The following is a 13,132-nucleotide window of genomic DNA, read 5'->3' as shown; positions in this document are numbered from 1 at the left end:
CACAGATGGCCTATAGAGGGCAGCAGAACATGCACAAGACCACACGAAAACGGCTGCCGCAGCCTACCACACAGCATGCAAGAAAAAAACCCTAAGTGTGGGGCCTAGTCCACCAGGGGCTGCTCAATCCGCCAGGCTGCCCAGTTCCTCAACCTCAACTGAAGCGAGAACAAATTTGGCATAGCGCGCCGAGAATAGAGACCAGAGAAAGTCCTGAAATCCCTCTAACTGTCTCTGATTCAGGTAAAACATTCTCTTTTTTTTTTAAACCTTACCTGAGCTCAGCACTTATCAGCTGAGTACAGAGACAATCGCCAGCTGCAGGAGGAGAGGGCATCTGCCATCACCGCTGCGCTCAGGTTCCTGCACTTGCTGCCTTTCAGCTGAACTAACAACTAAATGCACGTCGGGAAACCCAGCTACCGGACCTAGGCACACCTCTGAGGGACCACGGAAATCACCTCAGGAATTCTCAACTGGGGGAGGGACTTTTAGGTATCACCGCAGGAGAACAGGGCTTTCTTTTCCTGAATTTTGAATTTTGAATTTCAAATTTCTCCTTTCAAAAAGCTCAAAGCAATCCCCATAGGAGATGCACATCCACCATCTGTTGGAGACAGAGAATACTGGCAGGTTGGAGTCACAGCAGGATTATGTATACTGTGACATCAGCTTGCTCCATCTCCATCTGCTGGCAGGGGAGCATAAACCCACTGTTCCTGAGTCCATTTGTCTACACGCTAGGAAATGCTGACTTTGCAAATGAAGAAATTCCAGTATAGATTCCTCCTGTGCTGAAGTAATCGAAGTGGAAGGCATTAGTGCGCTTGGCATCAAACGTATTTCAAGCATAGCTAAATGCTGAACCAGAAGTTCATGTACACTTCTATTTAAATCCTTCTCATAAATCTAAATAAAATAAATATCATGCCAAATAATGATTCTTGAGCAGTTGTGGGAGATAATAAATCCTCCTGTGTTATGAATGGAGACAGAGATCTGATATAAACAGGTGTTAGGACAAGTATTTTTGGATATATGGGAAATGCTATTCAACATATTTGGTTTTGAATAGGTCTTCTTCTGCCTGGGTCTCTTAAGAGGGAAGATCTCCATGACATCATTCTAATTGGCCAAAGACAAAGGACTAAACCAATGTCAAAACACTGATGTTGGAGCCTGGTGTTTGGCCTCAATAGCTCTCTCTCATATTCAACCCTAATGCCTTATCTAGGGGAGTAATTGAAGAGTGGTTGTCCTCAGAAGTACTCTTACCTTGCCTTGAACTCATCTCCAAAGAGGAGGCAGCAACCTTTGATGTCAAATGTTCTTTGTTAAAGTGAAATATTTTGATGGCAATAATTTTGGCATTGATGATTTCAAAGGTTTTGAAGTCAATGTTGAGCTCAGTAGTTTGGAAATTATAATGAAGCTGTAGAATTTGAAGTTTAATGGCCCTAAGAGATCTATTAGAACAAACTGTCACACGGTGAACATTGACCGGAGAATATTTCTCTCCCAGCCCCTTCCCTCTCAGTGCACATTCTTTGCAAAGTGCATGCATTTCACTGTAAAGCAGAGTTGCTTACCTGTAACAGGTGTTCTCACAGGACAGCAGGATGTTAGTCCTCACATATAGGTGACCATCATCAGGATGGAGCCCAATCACGGAACACTTTTGTCAAAGTTTCTAGAACTCTGACTGGCATCTACTGGGCATGCCCAGAATGGCACTAACCCTGCATCCAGCAGGGGTCTCCCTTCAGTCTAGTGTATAGTAAAAAGTACGTGCGAAAAATAAAATAATAAATCGCAAGCATACCCAACTCTGGCGGGCGGGTTTCGTGAGGACTAACATCCTGCTGTCCTGTGAGAACACCTGTTACAGGTAAGCATCTCTGCCTTCTCACAGGACAAGAAGGATGGTAGTCCTCACATATGGGTGAATAACGAGCTGAGGATGCCCGCGCATGTACCAAAAGCACCCAAAGACGTGCACAGACACAACAACAGGGGCGATTTTGGAGAATGGGCAGCCTGAAAGTCCCAGCAGGCTGTTGAAGGAAGTTGGGTATTAAGCTGAGAATAAATTACGCAGAACAGACTGGCCAAAAATAGAATCTTGTCTGCCAGACTTGTCCAGGCAATAATGAGCTGCGAAAGTATGGAGAGAACTCCATGTAGCAGCCCTGCAGATATCAGCAAGAGGTACAGAACAAAGGTGTGCTACCGACGTTGCCATTGCTCTAATGGAATGCGCTTTAACGTGTCCCTGGAGCGGAAGGCCTGCTTGCTGGTAGCAGAAAGAAATACAGTCCACCAGCCAGGAGGACAGCGTCTGCTTGCCCACCGGGATCCCCAGTTTAACCTTATCAAAAGAGACAAATAACTGGGTGGACTTCCTATGGCCTGCAGTACATTCCAAATAAAAGGCTAACGCACGCTTGCAGTCTAAGGAATGCAGCGCCCGCTCACCTGGATGTGAGTGTGGTGCTGGAAAGAATGTTGGTAAAACAATTGACTGATTTAAATGAAACTCAGAGACTACTTTTGGTGGAAATTTAGGATGAGTGCGGAGGATCACCCGATCCTGAAGAAATTTTGTGTAAGCGGGATATGTTACCAGTGCCTGAAGCTCACTGATCCTGCGGGCAGACGTCAAAGCTAGAAGGAAAAGCACTTTCCAAGTGAGATGTCGTAACTCGCAGGAATGCAGAGGCTCAAACAGAGGTTCATGAGTCGCGCTAAAACCACATTAAGGTCCCAAGCAGGGGCCGGGGGACGGAGAGGGGGCTTAAGGTGAAGCAAGCTCTTCATAAAGCATACTATTAAGGGTTGTGTCGGAACAGAGACATCTCCTGTACCTTTATGGAAGGCGGCCACCGCACTGACATGTACCCTTAATGGAGGAAGTTTGTAGACCTGACTCCGAGAGGTGCCAGAGGTAGTATAAAAACTTAATTGTGGGGCAGGTAAAAGGATCTAACTCCTTTGAAGTGCACCATAATGAAAATCTTTTCCATTTAGAATGATAAGATCTTCTAGTAGAAGGCTTTCATGAAGCTGCCAGGACCAGGGATACAGAGTCTGAAAGATTGAGAGGCCACAAGATTAGCCTTTCAACATCCAAGCTGTCAGCAACAAGGCCGGAAGGTTGGGATAGCGCAGTTGTCCGTTCTTCTGAGATGTCAGAGACGGATCTGTGCCCAGGCGAATCTGTGGACGGATTGAGAGGTCGCGAAGGATGGGAAACCATGCCTGACGCGGCCAGAATGGGGCTATGAGAATCATGAGGCCCTTGTCCCGGCATAGCTTCACGAGAGTCTTACTGATGAGAGGAAGTGGCGGGTAGGCATACAGGAGACCTGATGCCCAAGAGAGGGCGAAGGCGTCTCTCGGTGGAGTCTTGTGACTGCGATGTAGGGAGCAGAAATTCTCCACCTTGTGATTGTGAACCAATGCAAAGAGATCGATGCTCGGATACCCCCACTTTTGAAAGATCTGATCTACCACCATGGGGTTTAGAGACCACTCGTGGGGCTGAAATATATAGCTGAATTTGTCCGCTAGAAAATTGTCCACGCCTGCCAGGTAGATCTCTCTCATTAGCATGGAATGAGAGAGAGCGAAAGCCCAAATTTGCGCTACCTCCTGACACTGGAGGTAGGAACCAGTCCCACCTTGCTTTTTGATGTACCACATCGCTACCTGATTGTCTGTTTGGATTAGGATTGTTCTGTTGGATAAGCAATCCTTGAAAGTATGAAGGGCATATCTGATCATCCTGAACTCCAGAAAGTTTATCTGATGTTGCACTTCTGCTGCAGACCAGGTTCCCTGAGTTTGCAGGTGGTTTACATGCGCTCCCCAACTGAGAGTGGAAGCATCGGTTGTCAGAATTATCTGAGGTTCTGGATCCTGAAACGTTAGCCCTTTGAGCAGGTGGGACTCTTGGATCTACCAAGCTAGTGAGAGACAAAGCTGCCTGGTGACATGGACAATGTTGGACATTGAATGGTGGGCCTGGGACCACTGGGATTTTAATGTCCACTGCATTACTCGCATGGCAAGTCGAGCCACTGGGGTAACATGGACCGAGGACGCCATAAGTCTTAACAATACGAGGACATGACGAGAAATCATGGTTCGGCGAGACTGTACAGTTCGCGCAAGCACTGCCAACATATGCCAACATATGTTGGCATATGTTGGCATATGCCAACATATGCCAACATAATAGTTACATCAATATTTTAATTGTATGTTATACTTTATTGGATGGTCCACAGTCTGTTCAGCCTGTTTTCCGTCAAAACTGTTATATGGAATTTAGTTTATTTAATACCTATTAATAATGTCAATGTAAAGCCTGTTGCTAAGTTATTGTTAAATGTAAACTGCGGGGATGTATTTCTTTACGTACTGCGATATATAAAAACCCTTAATTAATTAATTAAATAAATAAATAAATAAATGCGCTTGGTCCCTGGGAAGAAAAGCTTTGGCTTGGACAGTGTCGAGATCCGCTCCGATAAATGAGAAGGATTGAGACAGAATCAGATTGGACTTCTGATAATTGATTAGAAATCCCAAGGACAGTAGGTGCAGCACCGTGCGATGGAGGGAGTGAAGAACCACCTCCGGAGACCGAGCACTCAGTAACCAGTCCTCTAGATAAGGATAGACTGAGTGCCTAGTCTTCGCAAGTATGCAGCTACTACTGCTAGGCATTTCGTGAAGACACGAGGGGCTGACACCAGGCTGAATGGCAGTACTCGATACTGGAAGTGCTGATTTCCAACTAGGAACCGAAGGTACTTTCTGGAGACAGGGTAATCGCAATGTGCATGTACGCGTCCTTAAGATCTAGAGAGCAAAGCCAATCTCCCTGCTGCAGCAATGGAAGTAGGGAGCCTAAGGTTACCATCCGGAACTTCTCCCCTCGAAGATGTTTGTTTAGGGCACAAAGGTCTAAAATGGGGCGAATGCCTCCTGTCTTCTTTGGTATTAAGAAGTATCGGGAGTAGAAGCCCTGACCCCTTTGTAAAGGAGGAACTGGCTCTATGGCATTGGCCTGACGGAGAGAAATTATCTCTCCTTGCAGGAGATGAGAGTGGTCGGAGGAAGTCCACCTCGGCCGAGGTGGAGAGTCCGACAGTATGGAGAGGAAGTTTAGATGGTAACCTTGAGCTACGACCGACTGGACCCATCGATCCATGGTAATCTTTAGCCACATGGTGGTGAAGTGGCAGAGCCAGCCGCCGACGAGCAGAGATGGCAGAGGGGGAAGATGACAATCGCTCTCTAGCGGGGAGTCAAAACCTCGAGGCAGGTCCAGGTTGCGCAGGTGGCTGTGGCTTCTGAGACCTGGGTTGTCGTGGTGGAGGCTTCTGGAAAGGTCTAGATGGATGAGACCGCTCCGATGGAGGATAGTATCTGCAGGCCTTGTAAGCAGGTCTCTTCGTCTCTCTCCTGAACGGCCGTTTAGAAGAGGTAGAGAATTCAGCATGTACAGCAGAGAGCTGTCGCAGCGTCTCATTATGATCCTTAAGTTGTGCGACAGTTTCTTGGATCTTCTCTCCAAACAGATTATCCCCTGTACAGGGGAGGTCTGCTAAGCGGTCTTGAACTTCTGGGTGTAAATCCGAGGATTTCAGCCAAGCCCACTGTCTCACACTTATTCCAGCTGCTGACAACCTGGACACTGTATCAAACACGTCATAAGCTGACCTGACCTCATGCTTAACTCGCCAAATCCTTTTTTGAGAATGGAATTCAAGTGATCCTGAAACTGCTCTAGAAGAGATTCCCCAAATTCCTGTAACTCCTTGAACAGGTTTTTATTGTATTGGGTCATATACAACTGATATACCACAATACGAGAGATGAGCATGGAGCCATGAAAAGCCCTACGCCCAAAAGCATCCAGGAACCTCTGCTCCTTTCCAGGAGGAGCCGAGGAATGTGGTTTTGGACATTTGGCCCTCTTCTTGGCAGACTCCACCACCACTGATTGATGCGCCATCTGAGTTTTCTGGAAACCAGGGGCTGGCTGTACCAAATAAGTCGCATCTGTCTTGTAGTTAACTGGAGGAACCGAACCTGGATGTTCCCAGTTGCGGTGCAGAAGATCCAGCAGAACATCATGCACCAGAATGGACATTATTTCTTTCGGTGGATCCAGAAAATGAAGCACCTCCAGCATTTTTGTCTGGAGTCTTCTTCAGTTTGAAGCGTGAATGGTATAGTCTCTGCCATCTCCTTAATGAAATTAATAAAGGAGAGGTCCTCCAGTGGAGACTTTCGCCTCTCTTCAGGTGGCGAAGGCTCCGATGGAATATCGACAGACTCTTGGGAATCGGAGGTGTCATCAGTCCACGAAGTATAAGGCTGATCTCCAGCCTCTAATGGTGGTCCAGAAGGTAAAAAAGGACCTCCCCTGGCCGGAGGAGGTTTCGGCACTGAGGGTATCGGTGCCGGCATCGATGGTCTCAGGCGCGGCATCGGTAATTTCGGGTCCGGCATCGGTGAAGGACGAAAGAGCATCGATGGCATCAGTGACCTCGATGGGCACCTTGGTGCACCCATTCTAGAAGGCCCCAGAACGGGCTCCGGCATCGATGAACTTTCCTCATCGGAGGAGAGTGGAATGGGAGTCGGTGGACCAAGAGGAATCGGTGTTTTACCCAGTGCCACCGGTAATGCACCGATGAGGACGTCCAGTTTGTCGAGGAGAGGAACAAGCACTGGTGGCAACGGTTCCAGAGCTGGCACGGGAACCGGAGCCAATGGCCTCAGAAGGCTCTGGATGGCTTGTACCACCGTCTCTTGCACCATCCGGTGCAATTCCTCATGGAACGCTGGAGCGGTGAGCCCAGGTCCGGAGTGGGAGGCATGGCAGGCAATCCCGAAGGGTCCACCGAACCAAGTGGAGTCTCGGCTGCCGCGCCTACAGAAGGCAGAGAATGCCTCGGTGCATCCGGATTAGAGGAGGTTTTAGGCTCCTCAGCCCAAGCCTTCTTCCTTGGTGGCTCGATTCAGATGTTGAAGCCACCGGTGTCTCCAATGCCGATGGCATAGACCTCCAATGCCTATGCTTCTCTCGGTGCTCGGCCTTACCTGTGTCCGGCACCGAGGAAGGGGACGCCGAAGACTTCGACACCGACTGAGAGTCATCGGTATCGGATCGATGGCACGGCTTAGCTGGAGACAGCGCCGGTGAAGTCTGAGATGGGGGCGCTGCTTTGTGTGGAACAAGAGCGCCATTTTCTCTAGATGCACCCGGCGGTCCTTCGGGGTCATTTGGGCGCAGTTGGTACACGAGTCTACATCGTGTGTCGGGCCCAGACAAAGTACACAGACCTGGTGAGGGTCTGTGATAGACATTGTCCTAGGACAATCAGGGCACCGACGAAAACCCGTCGCCATTGTTGCCGTCAAAAATTTAGGCCAGTCGCGGTCGGTGCCAATGAGGCCTATACAGGTCTTCGATGGGAACCGACCGAAAGAAGGGAGACCCCAAGGGGGTATAAAACGTTTGCAAAATTTGCAAGAATTCCTGAAGAAAAAATTCCTGTCAGGAACTTGTGAGAGAGCTCCTAATCCACATGGCAAAAGCTGCATGGAAAAAAAGAGACTGAAAGGAGACCCCTGCTGGATGCAGGGTTAGTGCCATGCTGGGCATGCCCAGTAGGTGCCAGTCAAAGTTTTAGAAGCTTTGACAAAAGTGTTCCGTGATTGGGCTCCATCCTGATGATGTCACCCATATTTGAGGACTATCATCCTGGTTGTTCCGTGAGAAACAGTAATCCTTTGCGGCCACAGCTGCAATAGCCAGTCCCGTACAGACACCACTGAAAGCTAAATGTATTATATATAGATATATTAAACAATCTGGATCATCATATTCAAGTCTTAAGACTACAGATATACTAAGTATGGTGGTCAGTGATAGACATTATTTATTTTTTTTTTATTACAAGAAGGGCACCATTTGAACCCCATGGCCATTTTATCAGCCACTGTAGGAAAAATGGAGTTGGACAAAATATAGATCTCAGACCTCTCCCATGTATATCACCTAGAATATTTGAATAGGTCATTTATAAATTTGTAATAAAGATAAAGATAAGACAGAGAATTTAAAGAAAAAAAACACAAAAACTGCTAAGGGAGCCTCACAACTGAAGGAAAGACACAGGAAAACAACTATCTTACTCTCCAGTAAAACAGCAATTGAGGGGGCCTTGCAGCATGCAGTCATGCCGCGGCAGCTGCACATGACTATAAAAGCCATCTACGTTTTCTAGCTCTAGCTAGTAAATGTTACATCCTTGGTACTGTCAGATCACCTAACCCGCATTCAGGACTTATTCATTCTCCTTTCTCATGGAGAATCTCATCACAACAGATTTTTCTTCCTAAAAAGGCCAAATTTTGAGACAAAATTAAATTATATTTGCACCTGTACCACATACCTGCCGAAACTTAGAAATACTGATTTTCCCACTTTTAAAGCTATTTAAAATGATAACAGGAGAGAGATTCTCATGAGAGAGTGATTTTTCCAACAATATCACCAGGCAACTGTAGATGTTCACAATAACTGACCTCTTCTGGTTGCTTGAAGGCCACATTTGCACTGAGAGGAATACCCAGATTGGAGAAGTCCCTGTAAAAACAGAATCTGTCTTCTTAATATGAGTAAATCTGAATATTCTACTGCCTGTCTGATTTCTCCAATAGCTTTGTTAAACATTCTAGAAACTCTAGCTTTGTGTTAAAGTGTTTTGCAACTTAAACATATTCCATTAAAGCAAAATAGATATTTTTAGGGCTAGATTTTCAAAGAGTTATTTGGGGATTACACGTGTGAAATCGGCATATACAAGTATATATGCTATGGACTTCAATACACTCCAGGTAGAAGGCCAAGACTATATTGCAGTGGATCTGTGCACTACATGTTCACCTTATTGGACATGTGGCCTAGCAAAGAATGTTAGGAGGACACCAATTTAGGAAGAAACTAAGGGTGGTTCTGCACAATCATCCTATCATGATAAAACTTGGCATAAAGTGGGTAAGTTAATAGAGCCTGTAGCTCAATGACCCTGCGCACTGACGTGACTACCTCCAAAAACATGACCTTCCAAGGTCAGGTACTTCAGATCACAGGGGTGTAGTGGCTCAAAGGGAGCTTTTATCAACTGAGACAAAACCACGTTGAGGTCTCAAGGCACAGCAGGAGACCTGATGGGAGGGTTCAAATAAATAAGACCCCCACATGAACCAGACAACCAAACGTTGAACAGAGATGGGTCTACTTTCTACATGTTGGTCATAGGTGCCAAATGCACTGAGGTGAACTCTTACCGAGTTGGTCTTGAAACCCAACTCGGATAAATGTAGTAGGTAATCAAGCAACTTTTGAGTGGCACAGGAGGAAGGATTTGCCCATACCACAACGCAAATCTCTTCCATTTAAGTCCATAGGACCTCCTAGTGGAATCCTTTTTTGAAGCAAAAAGAAAATGGGACATATTCTCTAACTGATTAAGAAGTTGCCGAGCTAGCCTTACAACATCCAGGCCATAAGAGCCAGGTACCTGATGTTGGGATGGCACAACCTGCCTTTATCCTAAGTATAGAGATGTGAATTCCCTGGTCTGATTGGATCCCTGATATATTTCTCCCACAGGATTGGGAACCAAATCAGTCTCAGCCAAAAGGGGGCTATGAGAATAATGGTCCCCCGTCTTCTTTCAACTTGAATAGAATCTTTGCAACTAGTGGTACCAGAGGATATACACATGGCAAGTCCTTGCTCCAATTAAAGGCAAAAGGGTCCAAGGCTAGTTTGCCCTGTGCCCTTTTCCTGGAAGAAAGAATGGAACCTTCCTGTTCTGAGGGGATGCAGACAGATCTACCATGGCTGTGCCCTACCTGTAAAATATCTGTTTTGTTACCATTTGATCCAGAGACCATTCGTGGGGTTCCAAGATCTGACTCAGCTTGTCCACCAGGACATTTTCCACACCTGCCAGTTATGTGTTTCTGAGGACCATCCCTTAAACATATGGCTCAGCTGGACAGTATCCTGCTACAGGAGGACAATCCTGTGCCTTGCTGCTTGTTGATGTAAATCATCTCAACTTGGTTGTAGCCTACTAGGCAAATAGCTATACTAAGCTATTGCTTTGAAACAAGGACATTTTTACCAGGAAGCTAAAGATTCAAGTTATACCATTACATGGAACAAGACTGATTTGATCAACTTATTTTAAATGTAGGTAAAACCCAAGATTCTTTGCATATCTAACTGATCGAAATTTCCCCGTAACCTTTATAATGTACTCCCTGTGCTGACTATCATGTTTTTCCTTTTTTGATTTTCCCCATATTCCACTCGTTATGCTTGTTCAACTATAACTCTATTCGCGTACAATTTTGTTAATTATGTTCATATAGTTTGCTGTACAATTTTTTGTTAAATCAAGTTCATATTGTTTGATGTAATTTCCAAATGTTGGTTCACTGTAAACCGAACCGATATGTACTTGTACATGATCTTTGGTATAGAAAAGTATTTAAATAAATAAATAAATAAATAAATAAATAAATAAATATCTGGTTATGAACCATATATAATAAGGCAGTGGTCCTGCTATTTAATGATGCAACACAGTATATAATTTTAAACATGCAATTTCAACCGTAAACATTAAAATAAAGCATTGTAGATCCCAAAAATAACTGACTGATCTGAAGAGACAGAACTTGGCTTGGAAGTTAATGTACCTCACCATTAAAATTTCCAGTGATAGTCTCATAAAGAGAACTAGGTCAACTTTGTTGGACAACCGATCTCTGAAAACCTTCAGAGCATATCAGACGCCCTTATCTGATGAAGCTTTTCCTGAGCAGACCAGACATCCTCTACTGGGGCTCCCAACCCAGGATGGACACATCTTTGGTAAGAACAAATTTGATCGGAGGAATTTGGAAGGGTATACTCCTGATCAGATTAGAACTTTCCCGCCATCAAAACAGGGAGTCCTTGAGCAAATATGTGATGTGGATGCTGTTGTAAAGATCCTGTGTGGTTTGTAGTCACAGAGATCTGAGGAGCCATTGGGCTCTCCTCATGTGGAGATTTGCTAAAGGAGTTAGATGGACTGTTGATGCCATAAGGCCCAATACCTTCAACATGCCCCATGCTGATGTCTTTAGACTCACCTGGAACTTTCCACTGCAGATATCAAGGTAATAGCCCTCTCTTGTGGAAGGAAGGCTCTTGCCTGAGTTGTATGTAGTAGAGCTTCGATAAACTCAACTGAGATGACAGGCTCAAGTGGGACTTGGGATAGTTGATGACGAACCCCGGTAACTCCAACACCTGGATGGTTTTGTATAGTGATTCTGTGGCACCTGCCTTGGATGTGCTCTTGACCAGCCAATCATCCAGATAGGAATATACATGCACTCCCAGTATGCACAGCTGCGTCGCCACCACATTAAGACATTTGGTGAAGACACACGCAGCTTATGCTAGGCCAAAAGGCAGCACAGGATACTGAGGTGATAGTCTCCCACTACAAATCTGCACTATTTCTGTGACATGCGAATATCTCTATATGGGTGTAAGCATCCTTGAGATTAAGAGAACATATCCAGTCCCCTTTTTGTAGAAAGGGAATTATGGTGCTCAGGGAAACCATCTTTAACTTTTCTATTTTCAGAAATTTGTTCAAGGCCCTTAAATCTAGGTTGGGAAGGAGTCGTCCCGCCCCCCCGTTTCCTTTGGAATGAGGACGTACTTAGAATAGAATCCCCTCCCTCTTCCTCTTGGTGGAATGGTTTCAACCCTATAGGTTTCCAAGAGGGAGGAGAACTCCTTTTGAATCAATTCCTGATGTAGAGAGTGACTCCCAACTGGGGTTCAAAGGGTGATTTAAAGGAAAACCCAGTAGGTATAATCTGTATGATTCTGAGGACCCACATGTCCAAAGTTACACTAGGTCAACGGTTTACATAAAACCTCAGCCTGCCTCTGACAAGAAAGTCCTCCAGCCCAGATGCTGATAATGCTCTCTGTGATCCAGTCAAAACCACATCCCATGTTTTCACTGGCATGCTGGTTGTGGCTTAGGAGCCAACTGCTGCCTTGGACAGGCATGAGAGGCCTGTTCTGGATAGGACCAAGGAGGCAAAGGATAACACCTCCTTGGCTGAAAGAAGTGCCCACTCTGCCCCATACTTAGGACCTCCTGATATAAGATGGTGGGTCTGAAGAACTGTGAAGAGTTGTGCATTGTTAATGGATCTGCACCACTGCTTCCTTTACCTTATTTCTGAACAGATTCTCTCCAGTGCATGGCACATCTGCAAGTCTTTCCGGGACCTCAGGTTAGAGTCTGAGGCCCAAGGTCAGGCGAGTCTGCAAACATCAATCGCCACAGCAAATGTTCTCCATGCTATTTAGAAAACATCAATGGTCAAGCAAATCATGTGTTTTCTGCATTCCACTCTCTTATCCACCAGTGACTGGAGGGTGTCTTGTTGCTTTTGAGGAAGCTGCTCGGCCACCTCCTGCATTTGCTTCACTAAGTCCCTCATGTACTGGTCCATAAAGAACTGATAGGCTATGTGGTCCTTTAGCATAACTCCCTAAAACACTTTTCTCCCAAAAGTACCCAGGGTTCTAGAATTCTTTCCTGGGAGCACTTAGAGTGGGTCCTCTGCCTCTTAAGAGTGGATTTGACTACCACAGACTGGTGCAGCAGCTGCCTCTTTTCAAATCTGGGAGTCTTCTTTATGAGATAAACCACATCCACCTGATGTTGTAGCGATCATTCTCCAGACATAAGAAATCAATACAGACTAAATCTAACAGGCTTTTGCGGGTGATAATATTTAAAGGCACAACTAGTTGCCAGAGGATGTGGTTACGGCAGTTAGTATAGCTAGGTTTAAAAAAGATTTGGATAAGTTCCTAGAGAAGAAGTTAGTAAATTGCTATCAGTCAATAAGGATTAGTAGCTTAGGATCTATTCATTTAATGTTTAGGTACCTGCCAGGTACTTGTGACTTGGTTGGCTACTGTTGGACACAGAATACTGGAACTGATGGA

At 45.5% G+C, this 13,132-nt stretch overlaps 1 protein-coding gene across 3 annotated transcripts in view; it reads right to left on the bottom strand.

Annotated features, from left to right (window-relative positions):
• Nucleotides 1–13,132, bottom strand: part of TXNDC16 (thioredoxin domain containing 16) — a 242,981-nt gene that overhangs the window by 120,320 nt on the left and 109,529 nt on the right. For all 3 annotated transcript variants that reach the window (XM_029598324.1, XM_029598325.1, XM_029598326.1), the window contains exon 10: nucleotides 8,611–8,671. In XM_029598324.1, coding sequence (XP_029454184.1) covers nucleotides 8,611–8,671 — 61 coding nt within the window. The remainder of the gene's footprint in view (nucleotides 1–8,610; nucleotides 8,672–13,132) is intronic.

The sequence above is a fragment of the Rhinatrema bivittatum genome, chromosome 4 (genome assembly GCF_901001135.1).
Source record: "Rhinatrema bivittatum chromosome 4, aRhiBiv1.1, whole genome shotgun sequence".
Taxonomy (NCBI): domain Eukaryota; kingdom Metazoa; phylum Chordata; class Amphibia; order Gymnophiona; family Rhinatrematidae; genus Rhinatrema; species Rhinatrema bivittatum.
The sequence above is the reverse complement of the archived record's forward strand: the minus strand, read 5'-3'. Positions and strand labels throughout refer to the sequence as shown.